A 27,823-nucleotide genomic window follows, 5' to 3' on the forward strand; every position below is an offset into this window, starting at 1 on the left:
ATCAGTGAATGAATAGAACAATTGTACAAACACGCGTTTCTTTCTTTATTCTTTCTTTTCACCTCTACTAGAACCAATATAGAGTTGGACGAAGAGCCTAGATATATATCATCAGAATCTATGGATCCAAAGTTTGGTTTTGCTACCTTTCTCAGCTGCAATCTTGGACAAATCTTGTCTTTTCAACCATCAGTATTTTTCTTTCTAAAATGGAGATTGGAATAATACCCAATGCTAAGGTTGCTATGAGTATCAAGTAATGGATAACACAAAACAGAACCTGAGATACATTAAGCACATAGTGTTAGTCATCGTAATTTTGTTATCGTTCCCTGATAACTATCCCCCTTCTATTACATTATTGTGCATCCACTGACACCTATCAATATTTCAGTTTAAGGTAATAGATCTAACACTGAGGTTCAGCTTAGAAATGTGAACTGTGTGAAACAGCAAAGAATTGGTGCCATAATCTAGGAGTAGGACAGAAACAATCTTTAGCAGATTGTTGTAGGAGTTGCCAGACGACCCTGCACAAATTAAATGTATTGACTCTTAGTTTCCTCATAAACAAAAAGGTAATAATGCCAACACTGAAGTTGCTATTGTGAGGATACATTGCTGGATATAAGCCACTGGAAATTCACAAAAACTATTTTCCCTTATCCTTTCTGTAAAAAGGCTGTCAGTATATTCATAATGCTGATAAATTTTTGATATTATGCATATACCTAAAGCCATAGTTTGGTCAAAGCATAAAGGCAAAAACTTCTAAAAAGTCTGCCTTGGTGATTATTTTATCTTGTAATAGATCAAGAAACAATGGAAAAGGTTGATTCTCTGAGTTTAATTCTGATAAATAAGAGAATGGAATTAAATAAAGAGATACTAGCAAATGAAGCAGAAGAACATGAAGCCTTATTTAAAAAAAGAGCATAGCAATCTGATATATATATAAATGTATGAAAACAGATTCAAAATAATACATCAAATATTACGTTCCTCTGCCTAACAGAAAAAGGAGACCAAAGTGAGGCTATACTCTAGAAAGCAAAATTCTGAAAATATATGTCCAAAGATACTCATAGGGAAGATAAAGAATGGAGCTCATAAATATAATGTAAGCACACAGGAGATCACGGATGACTAAATGTTTTAGAAACATTTCCAAAGTGAGGGACACATGGGTAGCTCAGTCTGTTAAAGTGTCCAGAGTGGGTCTGAGCCCTGCATCAGGCTCTGTGCTGACAGCTCTGAGCCTGGGGCCTGCTTTGAATTCTCTGTCTCCCCCACCCTCTCTCTGCCTTTTCCCTGCTTGTGTTCTCTCTCTCCTAAATAAATAAATAAATAAATAAATAAATAAATAAATAAATACTGAAAAAAAAAGAAACCTGTCTAAAGTGAGATGAAACATGGAATTACAAAACTGTATTTCCTCAGGCTCCAGGATAAACTGAGATATAATATGTTGAAGACAGCAACAGCCACAACGATTAGTTGTGTGTGTGTGTGTGTGTGTGAGTGTGTGCGTATATGTTTTAGCTCTTCACACTCTTTCCTCAACTGCATCCACAAGTCTCAGCAAACATAAATAGACCTCAATATCAAGAGTGAAAACAGAAGTAATCAAGCAAGTTCGCTCAAATTGTACCCTATCATTTCTGGAATGAACCTGTAATGGAAAGCTTCCCTTCTCTTTTCGAAGACCAAACACTCCATCTCTGAAGGGAATTTCTTTACCTTTTCTCTTCTCCAGAACACTGCGTCACCAGATAGCTCTTCTCTCCCCTTTTCTTCTCTTTATAATTTTAGTCTTTCTTGGCAACTTATTACCATGAACTATAATTCCCACATGACAAATTTTCTTCAGTCCTACTCTCTCCTCAGGCAATAAACTCTTGTTTTGCTTCCCTGTCACTCTATTTCAACAGGTTAATTTTTGCCCTAACATCTTTACTTCTGGGAATTTGATTTCCTCAAATGCTGGGAAGCTGGTGACTAAGGTATGGCTCAGAGTCACTGACTCAGCTCTTTCCCCACAGATGAGGATGTGGTATTGCTAAACTTAGATCAATTGGAAGAGTTTGATATTTGTCAACCTTCCCTTAAGTGGAAGTATTCAAGCGAGTATTTGGCCAGAAATATGCTTTAAATCTAGACAATAGAAGAATCTTAGACATTTTCTATTGACACATCACATCCATTTTTATCATCTAAGCTACTGCCCTTTATCATAAGAAAGGGAAGACTAACTCTTCCTTAACTTTTCCTTTCCCAGACTCGCTTGCTGGTACGGTTTTAAGTGTTAGGAAGGCACTTAGGATGAGGTGTACGAGTAAGCGGTGTAGAATGCTGAGGGGGTGTCAATGCCATTCCTGCTTTTCTGAGGAGGTGCCCCTGGATGACAGATGGCAGAAGCCGGACTCCCTAACCCACCGCCTGTCTGTGCAGTTTCTGGTGCAGAGTGGCTGTGAAGTCAGTACAGTGGTAGCTTGGCAGTAGGTCAGCTTCCTGACCTCTGGTTAGCAGTTGCAGACTTGACCCCTGAACCGCACTTTGCTAATTTGTGAGCTTAGAAGCAGAACACTGGTGGCTCTCTCGTCATCCCCTTCCTCTGCCTTCCCAACGATTCTAGAACCACCCCACTCTCAATATCAGGTTTCTTTCTGCTTGGTTTCTACATCAGTCTCCATCTGATAAACGTCCTAAATATTAAGGGAATTGTCACATGAAGGATTGATCTTCCTAGATTTAGCAAGCCCGTGTAATATGCAGTATTACTATCGATGCATCGCCCCTCAGGGACTATGTGGCGACGGGTTCTATCTGCTTCTGCTCTGACGCCCACACTTTTTCCAACAAGATTTTGTGCATATTTTTCCTACTTCAGTTGTAAACGTAATCTAACATCATAGCAAATCCTCAGCACATCTCAAACCCTATCCATTTCCTCTTGTTTCACTGCCTTTCTGGTTTTCTCCAAATAATTATTCTACTAATCTTTTCACCACACTTGATCACCTATGTTTAAAATTTTCTTCGTACAAGTGGATATCTTAAGTCTCTGAATAATTGTTTTTCATTTTATTTGTTCCTACACTTTTGAGTCCAACAATTAAGCTTAGGTAACCCAGGGATCTCTCCCTAATTGTATCATTTTTACCTCTGATATTCTCCACTGAAGTGCTCATTTACTCCTGAGGTACGAGTGGAAATTATTTCCCTCCATAATACCTAAATGTTGACCCTTCTCACAAGTCATGGGCTCCAATCTCCCATTATTAAGTGGGCATTTCAACTACGACCAATAAGCAAATTAAATAAAACATAATAAATCTCCGATGCATTCAATAATTCATGTAAACTTACTATAAGCCAGGCAGTTGTCTGTCTGGGGTAAAATTGAGACATCAGTCACTACTCTTATGGTGGTTACATTCCAATTACATAAAAGTAATTATATATATTAATTTTTTATTATAATTACTGTGGTCAAAATTTAAGCAGGTAAGGGAGAGGGTTGGTGGGGATGGGCATGAGAGTTGGAGTGTTATAGTTTCAAATTAGGTGAACAAGAGTATCTTTGCTAAAAAAGTAATATTTAAACAAGGACTTAACAGAGAAAAAACAGCTTATGAAAATGCTAGGAAGATAAAATAGTAAGCATAAAGATGAGATATGCTTTGGGTTTTTAAATAAGAGAGGGACCATCTGTGTAGAGGGGCATGACTCAGGTGGAAAAAAGAGACAAAAGTCAGAGGAGGCCAATGGGAGCAGGGTAGGAAGAAACCTTGAAAAGTCTGATAGGCCTTTACAATCACGATGGCTCCATCCCTGGACAAAATATTAAACCACTGAAATGCTTTAAGCATAAAGGAATTGCATGTTTGTTTGTTTGCTTGGTTTTTGCTAAAGAATAAGTCTTCTTGATTTTTTTTTTAATTTAAACTGTACTCTAGGCAGGCATAGGCCAAAGCAGGAAGGCAAGTTTCGGAATTTATGCAATGGTCTATATTAAAAGCAAAAGCAAACCAACTAACCAAACGAACAAAAAAACAACTAGAGAGGTGCCTGGGTAGTTAAGTCAGTTAAGTATCTAACCCTGGATTTCAGTTTAGATCATGATCCCAGGGTAATAGGATAGAGCCCCATGTCAGGCTCTGTGCTGAGTATGGCACCTGCTTAACATTCTCTCTCTTTCTTCCTCTGCCCCTCTCCCCTGTTCACATGCAAACAGCCTAGAATGCAGAGTTTTATTTCATGAGAGCAATGAGACTGGAAATAACTTGCCAGTAGAATGAACAAGAACTCTCAAGGGGTTGGGCCTGGGTAAATAAGTAGATTCAAGGATGCTTGGTCCAAACAACTGGAAAAAGACAGTTGCCATTTGCTGAGATGGTAAAGAATGCCACAGGAAGATATATAGGGGTGAATATAGGAGACTGGCTTTGGATATCTGGGCATCTGGACATTTGCACTGACTTCAGGACATGTAAGTGGAGAGGGAATTAAACACGGAGATACAAAAGCATAGCATTCAGGGAAAAGATCCAAGCTAAAGGTGTATATTGGAGTTACAGAGTACAGGTGGTATTTAAATCCATACGAATTTATTAGCATAGCATAAGTTATGAGTTTTTATGAAACAAAAAACTATCCAAAAAACTGAGGCACAGTGACTTCTAACAGGTCAAAGAGATTTGTAACAACTAGCAAAAGAGACTAAGCAAAGCCCCATGAGGAAGAAGGAAAACTAGAAAAAATGGTTACATGCTAGCTATGTTGGGTGGTGGAGAGATTGTTCAAGGAGAAAGAAGTTATCAACTTCTTTTTGGGTAATATTCTGCCTCTAGATCAAGAAGTCTGAGGATTGAGAATGGACCACTGAATTGAGCATGGGAAGGTCAAAAGATACCTTAATAATAGCGGGCTTTATAAGAGAAATAGAGGTAAAAACCTGACTGGAAGGGTGAGAGGAAAATAATTAGGTTCAGAAAATATAAATGATTCTTTTGTGAAGTTTATTTATTAAGGGAGAGTAGGGGTGCAGAGAAATGACATAGTGGCCAGAAGGATTTATAAGGTCAAGATGATTTTCTTAAGACAAGAATATTTTTACTATGGAAATAAAAGCTTACTTTTTTTACACTGACACCCACCAGAACAAAAGAAAAGCAACCCATCTGCCTATTATATACATATGCAGTCACACATGTATACGTACATACCTATCAAGAATATGTATATTCTATGTTCCCCCTTTCTGGAACAGTGGACAATACTTTAAGATGTTTGGGTTCACGCTTACGTATTTTGGGCTACTTAGAGAAACATGGAAATAGGCAATCGCCCCGTACCCTATGCTATGTTGAAATCAGTTTCTATAATGCTACCAAGATAAATGGATCATGCTGCTTCGTGACTAGAGCACTGCAAACTTCCCTTGTTATATACATGATGTAGCAGAACATGAACATGATGGGTGTTTTAAAGGGATCTGTAATTTGACCTTACTTTTCTATTTTCATCACCACCACTGCTCCCCTCATACAATATAGCCTCCAGGTTCCCCTTTCTCTACAGTCTATGCCACTTCACAGCATGGGATCTTTGTACAGTCACTTTGATGTTTTCTATCTTACCCTTTATGTTCACTGGACCTGTTTCTACGCAGTCTTTCAGACTTAACTCAGAGGTTGACACCTGTTTGAAGCCTTCCCCAAGAATTCCAAACAGAACTCCATTTTGTGTTCCCAAGCATTTAATCTACACTTCTACAGCAACCCTTTTCTTTTGTACTCTAACTTAAATGTAAAAACCAGGGGCCCTATGTTACTCATCTTCAGATTCCCAAGGTCTCAAACAGTGTTTGACCCTTACTAGAAACTCATCATACATATGTCGAGTACGTGAAACAATGATTAAAAATTGATACAAGTATGGACTCCTTAAAAATGAGATCTAGCTATCTCATTTCCTTTGTTTTCAGAGAAGCATGGTTGTTAGAAAATTAAGATGATGCCATACATAGTTTCTGAAGACTTGCAAAAGTTTTCCTCATAGTTTTGAGGGGAAAAAAAGGAGCCTGTTGTAGACGTTTCCAGACTAGATAATAAAACCGATCAGGTAAGAGAAACCTGGCTTTATATTCAGTTGAAGAAAGTGTGTTTTCAAATGAACTTTCATCTGATTTCAAGTTTTATGTAACAAGGGTCTGGATAAAATATGATCCCAATATAAGGACAAGTAGATTGACTATAATTCCACATATACTGAATTCTATTCAGTTTATTCAGGTTAGCCTGTAAGCAGATCCCTATTCTCAAAAATGACTTGATAGACTTCTCCATGACTTGAGTGAAAACACAGATAACCACACTTCATGATATTTTTGAATTAAGTCAATCCTGGAAAAAAGGCTAGACATTGGATTTGACAGGGTCTCTCAGTAGGTTAAAAAGATGAGCCCAATGGACAAGATGAGATTTAATAGGGGTAAGTACAGGGTCCTGACTGAGGTTAAAAGAAAAATCAATTGTGGGGCACAGGACTGGAGAACTCACTTAAGAACAGTCTGTGGGAAAAAGATGTAGGCTAGAAGGAAAAAAAGTGGCAAAATCAAATGAAATTTTTGTATCCTTTAATAGAAAGATAGTGTCCAGAGTAAGTGAGGTCATTATCCCATTATCAAATTTTACTATGCATTACTCTACAAGGTCTAGATAAGTATTTTTTCCTGAATCTAAGTATTCTATCTAAAGAGGCATTTAACAAACTGACTTTTACCCAAAGATGAATTATCAATATGAACGACAGCTTGGCCATAATAGTAGCTAGCTAGTATTTACTGAGTACATGACCTGTGCTGGTGTTTTGAATTCATTTTCTCACTTAGTTTTCACATACGTCTAATCAAGTGGAGCTTGGAATGGCTTCTGGGGAGCAATGAACCCCCCTTCAGGACAGAAGCACCCATTCGCCAATGTGGGATGTGTTGCCTGACAGCTTACAGCAGATTCCATCTCCTCAAAGTCCCCAGGAGAAGGTGACTTTACCAGAAAATCATATCAATTAATGAAGCCACTGTGAGCTCATCATATTAAGATTTAATATGAAAAGTTTACAGTTAAAAGTGAAATACAACAAACATCAAATGAATTAGGAAAGTTAAGATTATGAATCATTTGATAAAGTTTATAAGTTAGATTAAATGTCTTGAGGAAAACTTTAAAATATACTATATACATAGGAGTATGTCGACTGCCTTGTCAGAACATGATTTACTGGAAGTAGAAAATTATAAGGAAGGAATGATAATTGTTAACAATATGATTGCAATTTGATTTGCCTTAAATGTGCTTTACATTTTTTTGCCCCAAGATAGGAATCTAAATCAAAAATGAAATTATGTTTTCTACAAAGAAGGATTATCACCTAAGAAGTACACTTGAAAAAAATTCATGACAAAGTCTTAAAATATATATATACATACGTATACATATGTATATATATGTATACGTATGTATATATATATTCTTCTCTCCCAGAATAAATAAAAGCAAATGAAGTGAGAGGCATGGAGGTGAAATAGCCAGCTCATGAACATAAGTGGCATCTGTATGCCAATTTTCATATATATATATATATATATATATATATATATATATATATATATATCTCGCTCTTCATCTAATTGTGTTTGTCCCTGGTATTTTGGTAAAAAGTTAATATAACAAAACTGATTATAAGACATATATGGGCTGGTTTATAATTACAGTTTTATAAAGATAGGAAACAAACCAAAGAGAACTGAATCATTCCTTGCTCATAAACATGAAACCAGGGCCTACTAGAAAGACCTGTTCGGGGCATTTCTGCTTTAATCCAAGCACAGGTAAATATGTTTTATTTTAGAAAAATCATTTTAAAAATGGTTACAAGTTCCTTCATGTTATTTGGGAGAATGAGAAAAGAAAACTGGCAGTTACTACTAGGACTTGGCCAATTAAGATCACATGTAGGAAATACTAGCAGAAGAAAAAGGATGTTGCCTTCCTACTGACCCTCATAGGACACCTTTGATCTAGCCAATATTTTATCCTACTTATTATTTAAATCATCATAATAGATCTAATAAATTACGTGTTTACATATTGTTTTCTAATTTTTAAATGTATCTTGCTTCCTTAAAATAAGTATAAATAATATCTCATGTATTTCTTTGAGCTACTGTGAGAATTATGTTGATGACTACTCACGATTCAATGTAAATAATCACTCCTATTTTTCTTCTCACTAGAACTTTATCAAACTGTTCTCTCCCAGAAGACATAAAGGCAAATGAAGAGGGAGGCATGGAAGTGAAATATCCAGCTCATGAACATAAGTGGTGTCTGTATGCCAATGTCCATACCCTGTTATACCACACACTTCCATATCCTACTTAATCAAAGATTATACCTCCACTGTTAAGAAAAGAACTATCATCATACTTACTAAGAGATTTTAGAAAAAAAGATGTCTAGGGCACCTGGGTAGCTCAGTCAGTTAAGTGTACGATTTGAGTTCAAGCCCTGCATCGGGCTTTGTGCTGACAGCTCAGAGCCTGGAGCCTGCTTCCAATTCTGTGTCTCCCTCTCTCTCTGCCCCTCCCCTGCTCACACTCTGTCTCTCTCACCTTCAAAACTAAATAAACATTAAAAAAACATGAAGGACATTACTAGGATGACAGGTAGGATCAGATTTTAGTCTTTGGATTAGACAGTAATTTAATTGTTTTATAGAGCTTTTGTAGGAGAATGTTTTGTTACAGACAGTAAATACACAGTGAAGTTGGCCCCTGATAAATGGCTCAGATAAAAAAATATAAGTTCTATGAACTATTCTCACAAATTTCCTATGAGTATGAAATTATGTTCAAAGAAAAAAGAATAAAAAGGAAGGAAACTAAGGCCAATAAATACACATAAGATATCTTGTGAACATAACCTGTGAGCAGAGAGAGGGAGACACAGAATCTGAAGCAGGCTCCAGGCTCTGACCTGTAAGCATAGAGGCCTATGTGGGGCTCAAAGTCACAAACTGCGAGATCGCAACCTGGGCCCAAGTCAGATGCTTAACCAACTGAGCCACCCAGGCGCTCCCCTAGTAACGTCCTTTTTAGCAAAAGATGCAGGCATGGCATTTATTTATTTATCTTTACTGTCCTTTAATCTAGAAAGTTTCCTCAATCAGTCCTTTGTTTGCATGGCTTTGATACTTTGAAGGCTGGTTATTTTGTAGATGGTACCTCAATTTGGACTTGTCTTACATTTCCCCATACTAGATCCTGATTATGCATGTTTGGCAGGAATGTTACAATTGTTATCATGTGTTCTTCTCATTACCTATTTCTGGTAGCACCCAAGTTTAATTTTCTCATTACTGGTGATGTTAATCTTGATCACTTAATTAAAGTGGGATCTGGTAGGTTTATCAACCGTAATGTTATTATTTTTCCATTGTATTTAAAAATAATTTGAGGAGTAGACACTTTAAAAACATTTCCATTTATTTTTTTTTCATCTGACTAAATTTTTTCTCATTGTACTTGCATTAACAACCATTGATGCCCCTCAGCTGAATTCATTTGTATTATGATATTTGTTAAAATTGGTTGATGGATGTTTTTGACATGTCTCTCTCTCTCTACTTTTTCTTTTTTTAATTTCTTTTCCTCCTGGAACAACACATTTTTCCAGGCTTATTTTGTACTTGGTTCCACTGTTAGAATCAGCAATTTTACAAGAAACCCTGGTTACTTTTACTGAAAATGGTATTTAGAAACCAAGAAGTAGGGGAGCCTGGGTGGCTCAGTTGGTTAAACCTCCGACTCTTGACTTCAGTTCAGGTCATGATCTCATGTTCATGGGTTCGAGCCCCACATTGGGCTCTATGATGGTGGTGGGGAGCCTGCTTGGGATTCTCTCTCCCTATGTCTCTGCCCCTCCCCTGCTAGTTGCAGACTCTCTCTCTCCCTCCCTATCTCTCTCTCTCTCTGTCTCAAAATAAATAAATAAACTTTAGAAACAAATAAAACCAAGAAGTGGGTACCAGGCTAGTATGCTCTTTGCTGCTGAGGTGTTACACCTCCCAAGTCCTCTCGGTGGATAGAGATAGATCAGAAATTGTTTTCTAAGTAAGATTCCTGACAAAAAGAAGTTCCTTGTAGAAATGGCTGAATACACACACACACACACACACACACACACACACACACACACACATCTTTACTTCTTTTCTCCTTTCTATCTCAATCAACATACATTAAAACCAGACTTCACACTGGTAACTCCAATCCCCAACCATTATCCCAGGGTTATTCTAGTTTTTGTTTTTTATATGCAACTTCAAAGGTGAGATGATTAGTCCATACTGTATTATACTTTATATTATACTTTATATATTTACTGATGTTACCCCATACACTTGTAGAAATGAGTCATGAATCACTGCTCCCACCCTTTTACTTGGTTGGATCCCTCCTTAACACTGATTAGGTTCCAATACTCCTCTCCGGGTTGCTGTATCTGTCTTGGCGCATGGAAATCCTTCTCACCTGCCTAGACTCCAACATCCCACACTAGACCACTGAGGCCCCCTTTAGTCTATTAACTCTGCTGAGGGTATGACACCCTTTTCCAGGCTGTTGTGCCCCCACCCGCATACAGATGTTTACCTTACTTTGATGTAGGACTTAATTTTAAAGGAGGCAAAAAAGGAAGATAAGAAGGAAGGAAAATAAAAAGGAAAAATGATTTTTGAAACAAACGAAGTTAGAAGGATAGCTTTTTCCTGTATTTATCACTGAATATGTAGCACATAATTTCATATGCAATTTTAGCTGCTTTATTTTATTGCCCCTTTGAATCTAAATAATCTGCTATAGTATAGAATACCATATAATAAATTATCTGTACTTTTACTAGGTCAGACAGGCTAATGAAATTTTGAGCTGTGATATTTACACACTTTTTGAAATATTTAACTTTTTATATAACATTTCTCTTATATTTTATTTAAAATCACATTGCATTTTCATTGTTCAAATTCTTCAGGAAAGACTACATTTTGTAAGCATTAAATAAAGAGGTCCCATCAAAGGAATAATGTTTATAAATGTTGATATTTAAATGTAGGTTTTTCATGTAAGGCTTCATTTTTATATCTCCATTACAATTTCAGTTGAATCTACCTCTTTCTGAAACAAATTTTAGGTATGCATTTATCACAAAATTTTAAATATTAAGAAAATTGTGCTATTCAATAAATAGTTCCAATAACATTTTAGTTCTTACCTGAGGTGAACATTTTCTATTTTTCAAGCTGAGGGAAACTCAGTAAGTTAATACTTTCTTTATGAGTATAGGTATCAGACACACCCAGACCCCATGTCAGAAGGATAAGTATCAAATATATTTTCATTTCTCAATGAAAAATTTTACAGTATGAAATGTGAAATATGAATAAATGTGAGATATTAAATGTTTCCTGAGAATTTAATAATGTCTATTCATTGTGAATATAATGTTCTATTTTTCATATTTTTTCTAGAATTATAAGCACTTAAAAATTTAAGAAAATCTGGTCATTAGCAAAGTTTACCTAATAGATACAAACTTATATGATCTGTAAAAAAGAACATGTAAAATAGTGCATCAATATTATTATAATTCTATATATATATATATATATATTTGTCACATACATAGTTATTATTTATAAAAAGTTCATATTAATTACAAGGAAATTCATCTAGTTTCCTGAGGCTTGGAATTAATATAAGTAGTGAATGCTCTGATCAGTACAGATGATATTCACTTCAATTTAGTATCAGTGAATTTTGATATGACTTAGCACATTTCATTTTCCTAGAATTTAATTGCTTGTTAATGGTTTATTCATATGACTAAATGTGGATAGTCTACTTCCCATGATTTTCATTGAGATTAATTTTCTAATAACGTTGTGGTAGATAATAAATATTCATTTCTTTCTTTCCTTTCTTTATCCCTTCCTTCTTCCTTCCCTTCTTGTCTACGTTCTCTTTCATGTCAATATTTTTCTTCCTCCTTCCTTCCCCGAGAACCTTTCATACAATCCCTTCTCACCCTTTTCCCTTAATGTAACAAAACTTGACTTGGAGAGTAACGGGTTCCAGTTACATAATAATTTGAGTATCGATTAGTTTTGTAAACTTTTTATTTTTTAAATATTTATTTATTTTTGAGAGAGAGAGAGAGAGAGAGAATGAGCAGGGGAGGGGCAGAGAGAGAGAGAGACACAGATCTGAAGCAGACTCCAGGCTCCAAGTGGTCAGCACAGAGCCCAACATGGGGCTCGAACTCACAAACCATCAGATCATGACCTGAGCCAAAGTCGGAGGCTTAACCGACTGAGCCACCCAGGCTCTCCAGGTTTTGTAAACTTTTAAATTTCCCGTTGGTCTTTACAACTAATAACATTACTTCAGGAGTATATTTACATCATATGATCATATCAGTATGATATATATCAGTATCATATCATATCAGTGGAAATAAATACCTTTCTTAATTTAATATAAAATTATAGTTATATACTGGAACTCTACTTAGAAAACAGTTTAAAATATTTTCATAGAAGGTATGTATTCTATTAAAACATAATACTACAATAATTTTTTGATATTTCTCTACCTACTCTTAAAATGCAATAAATCAAGTTTTTGTATCATAGGAGCTATAAAAAATATACTACAATGTATATCTTCTGACTTCCAGTCTTGTAAAACATAACGGCAAATTCTATAAATATGTATGTATATTTTATATATAACTGTTATTTATATAACTAAAAACATAACTAGATTTCTAGTTAAAATGAATTGCATTCTACATGCCATTATTTCTATATCTTTAAGCTCTGGGGATAACTAGAATGTTTTCAAACAAAAAATGCAACAGTTTTCAATGGCAGTTATATAATCCTAAATTTTCTATTTGCCTTAAAAATAAGCTTACTATTTGCAGTTTCAACCTTAAGATTTTAAAACAGATTAATTTTAGTTTGTTTTCTATCAAGATGTCTTTTATTTTTAGTTTTTTTTGATAGGGTTCTAACTTTACATAAAATATAATTTGCTTTCTTTTTTTAATGTTTATTTATTTATTTTTGAGAGAGAGAGAGAACACAAGCAGGGGAGGGATAGAAAGAGAGAAGGAGACACAGAATCTGAAGCAGGCTCTAGGCTCTGAGCTGTCAGCGCAGAACCCGATGAGGGGCCTGAACTCACAAACTGTGAGATCATGACCTGAGCCGAAGTCAGATGCTTAACTGACTGAGCCACCCAGGCGCCCCTATTATTTGCTTTCCTAAGACATTTTCTCCTTTTTTTTCATAGACAGTTTGCTCATAAAGTTGGGGGATCCGAATCAAGGTTTAAAATCAATCTTGATTAGTAAATATGTTCTAAGTCCCACTATCTTCCCTCAGATGCAACTGTTCTAAATTTTTAAGTATTGGTTCATTCCTCCTAATAATAACCTGTATCATTACTTATTAAAATGTAAAGCTATTTGATTACAGAAATATTTTATGAGATCTCAGAAATTATTGTGCTATACTTACCAGCCAAAGCAAGAATATATTCTTGAAATCTTGTTCCTATACGGTTAGTGGCTGTGCAATTATATCGTCCAAAGTCATTGTCAGATGTAGGTGCAATCTAAAATAATCATAATAATAAATGTTGAACAATTTTAAAACAATATCACAACGGTTTTAAAATAGATTCTAGTATGCCTACCATCTTCACAACTGTTCTATTATTTACAACTCCTTGCCATATTCTTTTTTTTTTTTTCTGTATCAAGTAAGTATCACACCCTTTTAAGATGTAATCCATAGACCTGTGTTTCCATGGGACTAGGTGAAATATAGTTTAGCTATTAATTTATTAAGTAGATAAATGCTACATCTACTGAACAGAAAAATCACTAGATATTAATGTATGTAAAGATCAGAAAGTAGTACACATTTTGAAAAAAATATATTCTGCAATCACTGCAGACATGAACTTGAAAACAGAAAATTGTTCCCAAAGCATTAATTAACTCTTTGTTTTCTGTTTTAGCCTCAAGTCAGGCAGACTTAAAGTTCAAAAAAGGTTGGAAATACATCAGTTTTCTTTCCCTCTCATGATTTTATTGAATATGAAATATTAATGAAGGATGAGGACTCATTCTAAAAAAAAATAATAATCTTTCCAGGAAGGTACTTTGCAAGAAAAATGTTGCCCTTGTGTAGTAATCCCTGTAGACAGACATATTATCTTGATAACTAATAACAGTATCTCGCCTCCATTTATGTTCAATTCTTATCATTCTCTTTCAGTTTAGGTGCAAAATAGCTGACCTCAATCCTTACACATTCGAAATCCATAATTAAGTTAACCTTCCAGAATTCTATTGCTGAACGTTGGGACCAACCCTGTAATTCTAATGTACCGAAATTCTGAAGTATCAATTCAGAAAAGAGATTTGATGATAGTAATAGATACAATTTCCAATCCCAGTAACTATCATTAAGGGAGCATATGCTTACAACAAGAGTTACTGTTAATTTCAACTCTATCCCAAAAAGGGGAAAATGATTTTGTGGTAATGGGAGGCCATTAACTAAAAGTGCAATTTTGAGGTCCATTGAAGATGGTAATTCTGAAAGAGTACAAAAAAGAAAAAATCTGTGTTATTCGTTCTCTGGTTAGCTGTCTATCTAGGAGTAGATCATAAGTTTAAGGATTAGAAGCTTTAACAGTTCTTATGTAAGTACTTTTGAGTGATTAAAATATTCATTTTCTTATATTCAGTTTTTAATAAGCTAGGCTAATTTAACTTTAAAACAATTTTACTAGTGAGAAAGAAATCTGCCAACAAAAAATTTCATTTTACAAGCATTTGAGAGTTATTTATATAGTCCACAGGAAAGAATGTGCATTGAACTGACACAATGCAGAGACAGAATGGCCATGACAAAGTAGGAGAACTATCATGCAGCTCCTCCATATTAAAAAGGTAATTTAAATATAACCGGTTTAATTGGAACGACTTTTAAAAGGCTCAATTCAAGGTTTTTTCACTTGTTTGTTTGTTTTCTGTTCCTGGGAGTTTGCCTATCCCAAGATAGAAGTTTCATAATTTTGTCTGAAATAATTTCTTTATAATGTTGTATGATGAACAAATACAGAAAACGCCCCTAATAGAATAGATTATTTAAAAGAAAAGCACAGATCTGGATATAACCTGACCAAATCATGAGCCCGGCAGGATATTTGATGTGTTCTAGGAAAGCAATATGAAAACAATGTCCGAGAGTGGCTTGACGCCCAATCTGAACACAATGAAATGAGAAGTAATCTTATCAAAAAATAAAATAATGTACAAATAGGTATATTATAAAGCACTAACTTAAAAATATTTAAATTTAAAATATACCAGTTATTGCTGCTATTTATCCAAGAAGAACTAGGAACATCTTACATATGGAACCACTTTTTCATATTTAAATATGCAATTAAAATAATTCAAGTTAACTTAAGATGTTGGGCTTTCATAGTACATAATAGAACAACATATAGTTTTGAACATCAATAAGGGCTGGGAATACATTGTTGATAAGGGAATTCAATCATCTTTTTCCTAAACCTTCAAAAACTTGGTTTCATTTCTCTTGTGTTCCATTGTGAGAAAAAATCACATATTTAATAGTTAGCACTTTACTTAAGAAACAACAGAGAACAATAAAACAATATTATTCCAATCAATCCATTAGAAAGTTTATACATCAATTTTTGCCCATATATTAAAAATATGTCCAATTACCTCAGGAAGCACTCAGGGAAAAAAAAATGGATGGGCTATAGAGATGAATTTATTGGCAGCAATCCAAAGGATTTATATAATATTTTATTACGTCTTAAAATTCATAAATTTAAAAGATTGAAAATATATATTTACTCAATGTGAAAGGAAAAACTTTAAAATCAATTCAAGAAATCTATTATTGACCAACTTGTCATCAATTGCAAACTCTATTTTTCTATATTGTATTACATGTTAAGAATTAGCAATTATATGACTATTATAATAATTACCAAAAAAATAAAAATGTAGTATCATAACCAACTATATATGTTATTGATTCAAGATTAGTAATGCTTATCAATGCTTTTTCTTTTTTATAGTTATTGTTATTTTGTTTTATTTTGTCTTCCTATTGTATTAGTTGTACATTAGTTATTTATTCATGATTTTAATTCAATTTTTGAAAATAGTATGCACATAAAAAGTGTATATTCAAGGTCAATGTTTTAACCAACAAACCGTGCGGCTGTGTATAAACAAAAATTGCTTAGTTTTTACTTTGGGATGGAGAGAAATGCCATTTGGGCATGAGAGCTTTATATGAATAAAATATTTAAATATAAAATGATTAATATATTTAAATGTTGGATTTATTACATGTTGTTTGAAATTGACTATGGAGAATTATGAGCTATCCCAGAAACTGAAAACTGGTAAAATGATGTAAAGCAGAAATTGCAGATTAGTCTGTCATTTAAACATGAACTTAAATCTACCTGTTACGGAATGAATTCTCTTGCCCCATGGAATTCATAATGTTGAAACCCTAACCTCTAATGTTATTTGGAGATAGGGTCTTTAAAGAGATAACTGAAGTTAAATGAGGTCATAAAAATGGGTCTTAATGTCCTTATAAAAAGACAAGAAACCAGAGCTCTCTCTTTATGTGCACATAGGAAAGTCTATGTTAGTAAATGGTTAGAGGGAACATCTGCAAACAAGGACAGGGATTTCATAAACAAACAAACAAACAAACAAACAACCTGGCACCTTGTTCCTGGACTTCTAGCCTACAGAAATGTGGATGTGGGGAAGGGTTTCTTTGTTGAAACTACCCAATCTGGTATTCATTATAGCAGCCCAAACACAGTAACACAGTACCCCAAACTAAGATTAAATCTAACCTTGGTTTTTAACTATGGTTAAATACCTACACTTTAGGTTAAATCTACCCAAATGTCTTTGTGAACTTGACCTCTGTGTCAACTCACCAATAGCTAGTTCTTCTAATAAAGTTACAAAGGAACCAATTTAAACCGAAATGGATTTAGACAGAGTAGCTTATTAGTCAGCTATCCAAATAATTGGGGAAGTAATGGTTAAATCCTTCTATCAACCAAACATTTCACTAAGTCCAGTTACCAGGTAGAAGACTTAACAAGGCACCAATGAGAGCACCTTGAAGTTCATGCAGTCTGGATATCAGATGTTATTTTAAACCATGCGTCTTTAAAATTTATGTAAACTGAACTACAGGGAAAAAATATACTGTCCTTTCAGCTAAATAAGGCTGTTGGGAAGATTCCTAATTATATTGAAAGAATGATAAACTGGAAGGGTCCCTGATTATGGTCATAGAAACACAAACTTTGGGAATTGATACAGACACATAATCAGCAATTACTAAATAAGAGGTAGTGTACTCAAACAGAATTTAAAGCCCAGGCACTAGGCAGTATAAAAACAATGATATACAATCTTAATTTAAACTATAAAATGAAAGGTGCCTCTGTGGCTCAGTTGGTTAAGCGTCCAACTCTCTATTTTGGCTCGGGTCATGATCTCACAGTTCGTAAGTTTGAGTCCCGCCTCGGGCTCTGTGCTGACAGTGCAGAGCCTGCTTAGGATTCTCTCTCCCTCTCCCTCTACCCCTACCCCTGCTCTCTCTCTCTCTCTCACAATAAATAAACTTAACAAAATAAAATATGTATACATGTAAAATACATATACAAAAGAAAATGAAATGAGGCAGTGAACAAGTAAATCTGGTTTATTTAGAAACTTGTAAGTATGTAACAGCAAGAAGTAACATATGCCAGTCCTAGAAACAAAGCATAACCTCAAATACAATGGCTACAATCAACATTGAAACTGAACTTCTGGCCCTCGATAACTGATGAATTACTCATTCCCTCACTCTATTTTTTCCTGATATAACTGACTTTTTCCAAATATTACTTCATGAAAAATAATGGCTTTTGTTATACACTCATAATCCTACATAAGTAAATTATGAGAAATTAATCATTAATGGGCCATGATCCAAATGCATAAAATTTCCTTTTTAAGTAAGAGCACATGAAAAATATACAATAAGATTTGTATGTGTATATGTATTATATGAAATATATAAGTGTATTTATATCAAGGTATTTAAAAATATAACATAGTAGTTAACTGCTAAAATAATACAACTTATTCATATGTACATAAAGACTTACCTCTAATATCATCTTTCTCCCTGCACTATATGTCTTTAAATTAGTGGTGTTTTTAGCTGGCAAGACTAATTTCTCTCTTCTCCAAAGGACTGATGCTGGTGGATTAGATTTCACATCACAGCTTATATTGATCGGGTTTCCTTCCCAAGAGTAATAAATTGTTTGGTTTGATATAAACTTGGGAGCATCTGTAAAGCAAAATAACGTAACATTTATAGACCTTTTCTTTTAGGTAAATAATCAATTAGTGTTAACAACAGTAATTATTACTCAACTACAAAAAAAAAGCCACATCAATTCTAATTTCATATATTTAGTGTGTGACAGCAGAACTCATGAAAATATGTTGTTTGACTCTTTCATCAAATAATTTTAAAATTAATATAAAAATATTCAAAGTTTGTCAATTATTAAAACATGAAACATTAGTGTACAGAATTTGCTTTTAATAATCCGAGAAAAAAATTATCTATCCAGTTAATTAATAGCTATGTACGTATATGAAATCTGTTTCTACAGCAAACTTCATTATAAAGTGAGAGTTTAGGATAATGGAATCAGTGGTCATGTGTCATTTTTAAATCTTGTCTTATTCATATGATTTTTTATAAGATATTTTGAAGCATATATAAAATCTAAATTGAAATGTCAATATCACAATTAAGAGACGTTTTTTTTTCCTGAAAAATAATTTCCAGTTTTAATGAAACCAGATATGATTTAATTTAATTGACAAAGTTGATTTGAAAATTAATCAGTGCCTCTGAGGGTCTGTCAAAACTGAGGCCCCTACATCAGACCTCTGTAAAAACAGTTAAGAGAAAATAGACAATATTATTATATTGTTTTATCAAAATAACCTAATTGTGAAGACACACAAGTGTGGTTTTTAGCCTTGCCCCATGCCAATCATAACCTCTTCAAGTTTCAGTATCTTGACTGCATAGTTATTTGAGAGAATTCATCTTTAAAATTTTTACTAAATATCATAATCCTAAATTAAGTGGTAGTTAAAATGTTGCTGGTAGAAAATGTTGATTGTTATTGTTATTAATTATTTAGAACTTAGTATCATTTCACAAACTATCAATTTCAGTTTTGTTTTGTTTTACCACCTGTAATTACTTAAAAATGAGCTACACCAATTTGGTTATATCAATAGATTATATATCTGATATATAAGAATTATAATTTATAGTACAAATGCACAAGTAATTTTAAATCCTTGTCCTTTATTTGTTTTAGTGTATGTTTTTAATGCCAATCTCACAGATTTGAATATTATCATAATACTGGTATGGAATATTAATTGAATGTTTTCCATGTAAGACAGTAGGATTGTACATTTTATTCTGTTTTATCTTTTTAATAACCTTGTGAGGAAGGTGCTATTCTATTTGAAGCATGAAGGATCTGGAGTAAGGGCTGTGCAGCTTATTCTAGCACTAAGTTGCAGGTGTGGGATATGAATCTAGGGTGATTTTAACCAGAGGCCATTCATTAGATAGCCATTCAACCCAGGAACAAAATTATATTATTCAGTGCTAGCAACGTGTTGGTGATGTGGACTCTCTCATACATTATTGAGGTAAATACAATTTGAACAACCCCTCAGGAAGATAAAGAGCCTTAAAAACCTTTATAATTTTGATTCTGCAATCTGGTCTTACATTTCTCTCCAGAGAAAATAAATAGAAATATCCGAAGTTTATATAAAGGACTTTTAATGCATTATTATCTTAACAAAAACTCAAAACAACTTAATGTCCCTCAAAAGAGAATTGTCTAAATAAGTAGTAACACATCTTGGCCCTTAGGTGTTCTTAAATATCACACAGACATCTCTGCCTATGGTTATCCTCAGCTTGCAGGGTGCCCGTCCTTCCCGTCTGACTGTCTTCAAAACTGACCCCACACTTCCTCAACGCAGCCTGTCCACAACCTTCAGTTGGGGGTGGGCTTCTGTACTTGGTGCTCCCACAGACTCTGTTTTCCCTCAGCATGGTCACAGGCATTGCTCGGATCCATGTCATTGTGTTTTCACTAAATGCTCTGACTCTTACAAGTTAAGATATGTCTTGTTCACAATTATATACCTGATAGCTTACACAGTGTAAGGTGCTTACTCAGTTCTCAAAAACCGTACATCAAGTTTACTTGAAATTAATCAGCCAATTAATTTTCAATTCAACAGCTCAGTTAAATTGAACGGAAGGTATTTTCAAGGAGAAAAGAAAAAAAGAAAAAAGAAAGAAAAAAAAGACCTTTTTCAAGGCGTGGAAAGACTTAGTGAAAAATCTAGGAACGTATAACTAATTAGGGGTACAACTGTGAGAGAAGCCAAACTTCCTGATGTTCAGAGTGAAAAGCTAAGGTTATACAGATATACAGCTCTATCTGTAAAACATTTTATTACTCTTCATAAATATGAAATATAATCTCTTTAACATTATAATATTCTAAGGAAAGGTTTATGGATAATTTACTTGCATATATGTATAGCCCAATATGAAAATCATACATGCTAATGGAACTATTAATAGACGGCTGACTCACAGTCTACTCTGTCCATGATTCGGCATCTGTATAAATATGTATTATATTATTATAATTTGACCGTAAACTTAGGGCAAGATTTGATTTTTCTCCAAAAGCAAGCAATTGCTACTAATTGTCTGCCTGATGATCTCAGTAGGAATTTAATTTGGAATCACTGATGTTGAATGCAAACAGGCTACAGGCAATACATGCTATCCTGAAAGGCACATTAAAAAATGTATTTGTGGTGTGAGGCAAGAAAATATTGATAACTTCCATCTACAATAAAACATAAAGTAAATTCCCATACATTACATGCTTTGTAGACTCAAAACACTACCAGTGCAACAATATGCACTAGCACAGGATTGGCACGTTAATAAAACTGAAAATTGGTGTTGGGTCACTGTTTGAAGGAAGATATGATTCTGGCACAGGCAACATGAGAAAGCTTCAGGCTAAAAACAAGCAGCCACATTTCATGTTGATAATCAAAAAGAGTAATTTTCAGAGAATTGGCCTTTTTAAAGAGTAGGCCTTTCACATCCTGAAAGACTTCAAGTATTGTGCCGAACAAATAAACTTTGGCAGTTAAGAAAACAGGAGGAAGGAGGAGGAGAGAGGAATACGGCATCCATAAACCATAAAGAAATGGAAACATCTCTCAGGGCATTATATGTCCCCCAAATCCTAGTGAAGCCCAAAATAAAATATTCTACAAAATTCAATGAACAGAAATAACTTTATGGGAAAAACACATTTTTTTATCTGAGCAAAGTAGTGAAAAAATCAGAGAAACGTGAATACTGACACGATAAAATATGTCATTCGCTGGATGAAAAAGTAGCAGTGTCCCTTCAGAAAGCTTCAGGTAACAATGAGAACCGAGGAAAGTGGCAAAAATGCCCTCCTCGACAAAACTTTTGTCAGGTTTCTATAACCCTTTTTTAAAAAAATGTTTATGTATGTATGTATTTATTTATTTTTATTTTTTATATGTAATTTATTGTCAAGTTAGCTAACATACAGTGTCTACAGTGTGCTCTTGGTTTTAGGGGTAGATTCCCATGATTCATCATCACTTACCTACAACACCCAGTGCTCATCTCAACAAGTGCCCTCCTCAATGCCCATCACCCATTCCTCCCTCTCCCCAGCTCCCCCAAGCAAACCTCAGTTTGTTCTCTGTATTTAGGAGTTTCTTATGGTTTGCCTCCCTCGATTTGAAACTATTTTTCCCCTTCTCTTCCCCCATGGTCTTCTGTTAAGTTTCTCAAGTTCCACAGATGAGTGAACACATATGATATCAGTCTTTCTCTATTTCTGAGAAAGAGAGAGAGAGAGAGAGAGAGAGAGAGAGAGAGAGAGAGAACGTGTGCACAAGCAGTGGTGGGGGGCAGAGAAAGAAGGGAACAGAGGATCAGAAGCAGACTCTGACAGCAAAGAGGCTGACAGCAGAGAGTCCGAGAGTTCATGACTTGAGCCAAAGTCTGATGTTTAACCGAGTCAACCAGGTGCCCCTCTATAAGCCTTTTTATAAGGACTAGGGTTTATCCTCAGGACCTTCCCTGATTGGCTGCGCTCTTCAGTAAAGAATCCTGAGCCAGTTTAGTGGAAATCTTTCTATCTTGGATATTTCAGTATCTTTAAAATCTGGTCAAGTTCCTTATTACCCACCCTTAATGCCCATATACGTGGCTTACTCTTATAAGAATTTTGTGGGGTTAGTTTAGCAAGAATCACATTGTAGTTGAAATGTAATCAAGTTTCTCTTAGTAATTTTCCATCCACTGACTTCCCTCATTCTGTTCAATGACTGTAAGTCTCCACCTACTTTTGTTGTCTTTGGAATTTAGTTCAATCTCTCTCCCCTATTGCAACAGTCGTGACCCCTATTGCGATCAATTTAAATACAAGTCTACCTTAACATTTTTAAGTGCCAACATAATTTCTCTCTGACAAAAGGTAGAGTACATTCCCCAAAAAAGGCAATTAAAGGAAAACTTGTTTCCTTTTGTTTAAGAAGAAAGAGAAAAGCAAAGAAAGACATGAAAGAAACATGGCGGTGTTAGAATCTATTGGATTATTTTCTATAATTTTGAATGAAACAGTTTTGAACAATCAATCACACAATAAAGAAATTCACCCCAACCAGACTTTCACACAGGGAGACAGGGAAGATTTACATCCAACTGTTTGTGTATTCACCAAGTTCTCCTTACACAAATAAGTGATCTTTGTGTTTATTGTATTTACCTATGAACAAAGTTAAACTTGTAATACTTTCGTGCACATGGTCATTTTAAGTTATGCAGAACTGGGACAGATATCATAGCATCAAATATCTGAAAAAGGAACCAGAGAGTCCTCTACAAATCTTTGTTCTACGTACAAGAAATTTGACTCTTGGATATTTGGGAAGGTGGTGGCAGACACAACCCGTAATCTTTTGCTCATTATGATCAGGTTATGAAACCACAACACTATGCCAGTTATTCTATTAATAACTAAGTACATTCTCAGAGAGTGGTTTTAATAGATCATTAATAGTGAAATTAGTGTTTGAAGTGATTATACCAAGTAATCAAGAAGTATTTTACTAGTCCTGTATGCTGCATTTAAGCAATAAAGGAAACATGTAATAGAATTTGGAAAAAAATTTGATGGAAACAAATGCACATTGGTACACTCATTTCAGGGTGATGTCAATAAAATGAGATAATTAACATCATAACCACTTTGCCAATTTCTCTGCTGAGGTATGAGGAGCTAAGATGTAAGATGAAATGTATTCTGGGGCATGTCGATTATTTTCTGCACTCAGGGTTTTATGGCTAGAATCACATTTTGGCAACATACCCTTGAATAGATAGTGCTTCGATGAAATTCAGGAGTTAGTTAACCTTACATTGAGAATTGAAAAATAACAAAAAAGACTGGTGAGAAAGAGAAGGAGAGAGAATGAAAGAGGGCAGGAAGAAAGAGGAGAAAAAGAAGGAAAATAAAATTAAAAAGGACAAGAAGACAATAAAGTGTATTTTGTTTTGTTGTAGAATTTATATTTCACAAATAGCTCCTGATTTCATCCAGTGCTCTCTTCTGTGTATTGGGGATCAAAGGCTGAACATGACAGACAAGATCCCCACCTTCTTGAAGTTTTTATGTTCTCTCAAGTTTATTTTATAATTTGGGGTAACTTGAACCAACTCACTGATACACTTACATCAAGTTCAGCATCAAAACACAAAAAAACTAAAATAGTAAACTATGAATTTATTTAAAACTGTAAACAGAGAGAAAAGTAAACCCATTCTTTCAATATCACAAAGTCAAAGATAATGCTCTAAACTTCAGTTGGAAAATGTGAGTATACCTTTTATTCTTAATTAATAAGATATGTCAAACTATTGTATATAATTTGATTGGTTGGGGTGTCTGGGTGGCTTGGTCATTTAAGCATCTGACTCTTGATTTCAGTGCAGGTCATGATCTCAGTTCATGAGATACAGCCCTGAATTGGGCTCTGTGCTATCATCACAGATCCTGCCTGGGATTCAATCTCTCTCTTTCTCTTTCTCTGCCCCTCCCTGTTCACGTTCTCTCTTCTTTCTCAAAATAAATAGACATTAAAAAATAAAATAAGGGGTTCCTGGGTGGCTCAGTCAGTTAGGTGTCCAACTTCAGCCCAACTCATGATCTCGCAGATCCTGAGATCAAACCCCATGTCGGGCTCTGTGCTGACAGCTCAGAGCCTGAAACCTGCTTCAGATTCCATGTCTCCCTCTCTCTCTGTTCCTCCCCCACTCACACTCTGTCTCTTTCTCTCAAAAATGAACATAAAAAAATTTTAAAACAATAAAAAATAAAAAATAAAATAAAATTTGATTACTGCTTATATACAAGATTGGTATTTAAAAGGCAATCTCTTGAGACGCCTGGGTGGCTCAGTCGCTTAAGCGTCTGACTTCGGCTTAAGTCATGATCTCACAGTTCTTGAGTCTGAGCCCTGCATTGGGCTCTGTGCTGACAGCTCAGAGCCCGGGGGCAGCTTTGATTCTGTGTCTCCCTCTCTCTGTCCCTTCCCCACTCACGCTCCATCTGAGACTCTCTCTGTCTCTCTCTCTCTCTCAAAAATAAACATTAAAAAATTTATTTAAAAAATAAAAATGAATAAATAAATAAAAGGTAATCTCAAAATTTATTGTCTAGCCCTTTTGTGGTTAAGAAAGTATGAATATGCTAACCACAGCACTTTTGCTCTTGATCCATGACAAGTGAAGTAAGTCTTGCATTAAGAATAAAATTGCTAAGGGGCGACTGAGTGGCTTAGTCGGTTAAGCGTCCGACTTCAGCTCAGGTCACGATCTCGCGGGTGAGTTCGAGCCTCGTGTCGGGCTCTGGGCTGACCGCTCAGAGCCTGAAGCCTGTTTCGGATTCTGTGTCTCCCTCTCTCTCTGCCCCTCCCCCATTCATGCTCTGTCTCTCTCTGTCTCAAAAATAAATAAACGTTACAAAAAAAAATAAAAAAAAAAGAATAAAATTGCTAAAATAAACAGAAGGTATTATTCAACATCTCAATAAAGAATAAATTTAATCCCCAAATTAGCATATTTACTAATGCCTTAAAATGTAATAATTACTTCTTTTTGAAGTAGGCTTCATACCCAGCATGGAGCCCAACACGGGGCTTGACCCTACAACCCTGAGATTAAGACCTTAGCTACAATCAAGAGTCAGATGCTTCACCAACTGAGCCACCCAGCGTCCCCCTCAAAACTGCTTTTTAAAACACTTTTTAAATTATATTTTTTTATTTAGAAATGTATTTACTATGTAACTTTTACATCAGGAAAATTCATAGGAATATCCCAAGTTGATCTCAATATTCAACTTCTTATTAAGACATTTATGAAGAAATTAGGTTGTTACCACTTTTCAAAACATTAAGAGTTGAAAATTTGTTATGTTGCTTCCATCTTTGTTGGATGTCCATGTATGTTTTCTTGAGTACATATTACCTCTTATAGAATAATATTCTATCTAGAATATAATGAAAACTAAGGGGGTTTTGTTACTAAAAATATCATTCATAGCATAGAGCAAAAAAAATAACTAAACTAAACATAATTGTAAAAATATCCTCCATACTCTAAAAGTAGCAAACATAAACACTGGTATCTTTCTGTACCTCTCTCAACAGTGAAACTAAATTTGATTCTTTTTTAAAGTTAAGTGAACTTACTAGCCTTTATGTGTGTGTATGTGTGTGTGCTCACGCGTATGTATTTCTTCTAGTGGGACACATATATGCATCATTTCAAGGGAATTTCAAGCCATCTGTTTATCTGTTGAGAGATATTAATTATATGGAGTTGAATCATAGCAGTTTCATTTTAATATTTTAAAAATTTAAGTTTCTGCACTTGAGGTAATATGCTTGAGAGTTAAAAAAAAACTATTATATTTTTTCTTGTGTTATCAAAAGGGCAAAATTCATTTTCAATTTCCTCAGTATTGTGGCATCATATATTATACTTTATCTTTTAAACAGTTACACTTCTACAATAACTTAAAAATTAAGTACACTCTATAAACTACTATAAATAATTAACATTTTATTTACGCTTTAGTTGTATTTGGTTTGATATTTTAGCTAATATTTATCTATTCTTCTATTTATTCCATCATCCATTCTAAACCCTGCCATCATAGGGTGCCTTGCCAAACAAAATATTACAGTCCTTTAATCACTGAATTGATTGCCCATCTCTAGTCAAAATAATTTGTGTCCATTGACACTAAGCTAACCGTCATCAAATATGGATACACCTGTTTACATATAAAAGTTTCACCACCCTGGCTATTCATCAAATCATATTTTGAGCTTGTGGGGAAAAAAAATCCGATGTCTAAGGGTTCCTCTGAAAGATTCTGAATGTACTGCTTTGGGAAGGGTAGTTGTTGCAGTAATTATCCCCAAGTATTATTGTGTGTCTATTTTATACTAATTACTGTTAAAATGAGGGGTTTCATGTCAACAGGGAATACTCTCTAGGGGATCAGGCAGATGCAAAAATATATAAGTATAATGAAGGCAATATGTATCACAATAGAAGTGGAATGGGTAAGGTTCTTGTCTGAAAGGTATCAGCACTGAGCCTAATTAGGACATGCAGGGGAGGCTCAAAGAAAACTTCCCAAAGATCATGATCCTTACTTCTAAATTTTTTGAGCATATAAAATGTGTTGAATACAGTGCTACCTGCTTCCCATGGATTGTCACAACAAGCCTGACATTAGGAATCTGGACACACACACACACACACGATGAACTACCAATGGAAGCCAGAATTTTGCAGCTGCTGTTTATAAGTAAAATATTACATTAGAAATAATGTCAGGCCTGCCATTGGATTCAAGTCCCAACTATGCCAGATAGCAACGATGTCACCTTGATTTTCTGTTTATTAGTTTGGGCTTTGGGTTTTTTTAATTTTATTTCTTTTTAGAATTAATAGTTGAACTAGTTTCTTTAATCTCTAGGAGTTTATTAACACAGAAAACATGAATCTTGGACAAATTAAAAATATAGACAGAGGATTATAATATTTACCATATATAAAGAGGCATTGGACCACATAAAAGGTGAAATTTGTTTTTGGTTAAAATTATAAATTCCTCAGGATGTTAATTATCTCAAGTTTATAAAAGCCTCTGGTTGGTAGTTTACTATACAAACATACATGTAATTTTATGTATGTATATGCATGTATGCTTATAATGAAAATGAAGAATAATCCTTTTAGTAAATACCATTTTAATAAGTTAACATGTTTAAAACCAAAGGATGCATGTGAGAAAATCATGTGAGTTCCTCAGTGGCAAAAATATTGGGAAGCACAT

At 34.5% G+C, this 27,823-nt stretch overlaps 1 protein-coding gene across 4 annotated transcripts in view; it reads right to left on the reverse strand.

The window, feature by feature from the left end:
* NCAM2 (neural cell adhesion molecule 2) overlaps positions 1 to 27,823 on the reverse strand; it is a 517,977-nt gene that overhangs the window by 99,078 nt on the left and 391,076 nt on the right. For all 4 annotated transcript variants that reach the window (XM_027041783.2, XM_053220659.1, XM_053220660.1 and 1 more), the window contains 2 exons: positions 18,383 to 18,570; positions 13,648 to 13,744 (listed from right to left, as the gene is read on the reverse strand). In XM_027041783.2, the coding sequence (XP_026897584.1) occupies positions 13,648 to 13,744; positions 18,383 to 18,570 (285 nt within the window). The remainder of the gene's footprint in view (positions 1 to 13,647; positions 13,745 to 18,382; positions 18,571 to 27,823) is intronic.

Source organism: Acinonyx jubatus, chromosome C2 (genome assembly GCF_027475565.1).
Source record: "Acinonyx jubatus isolate Ajub_Pintada_27869175 chromosome C2, VMU_Ajub_asm_v1.0, whole genome shotgun sequence".
Taxonomy (NCBI): domain Eukaryota; kingdom Metazoa; phylum Chordata; class Mammalia; order Carnivora; family Felidae; genus Acinonyx; species Acinonyx jubatus.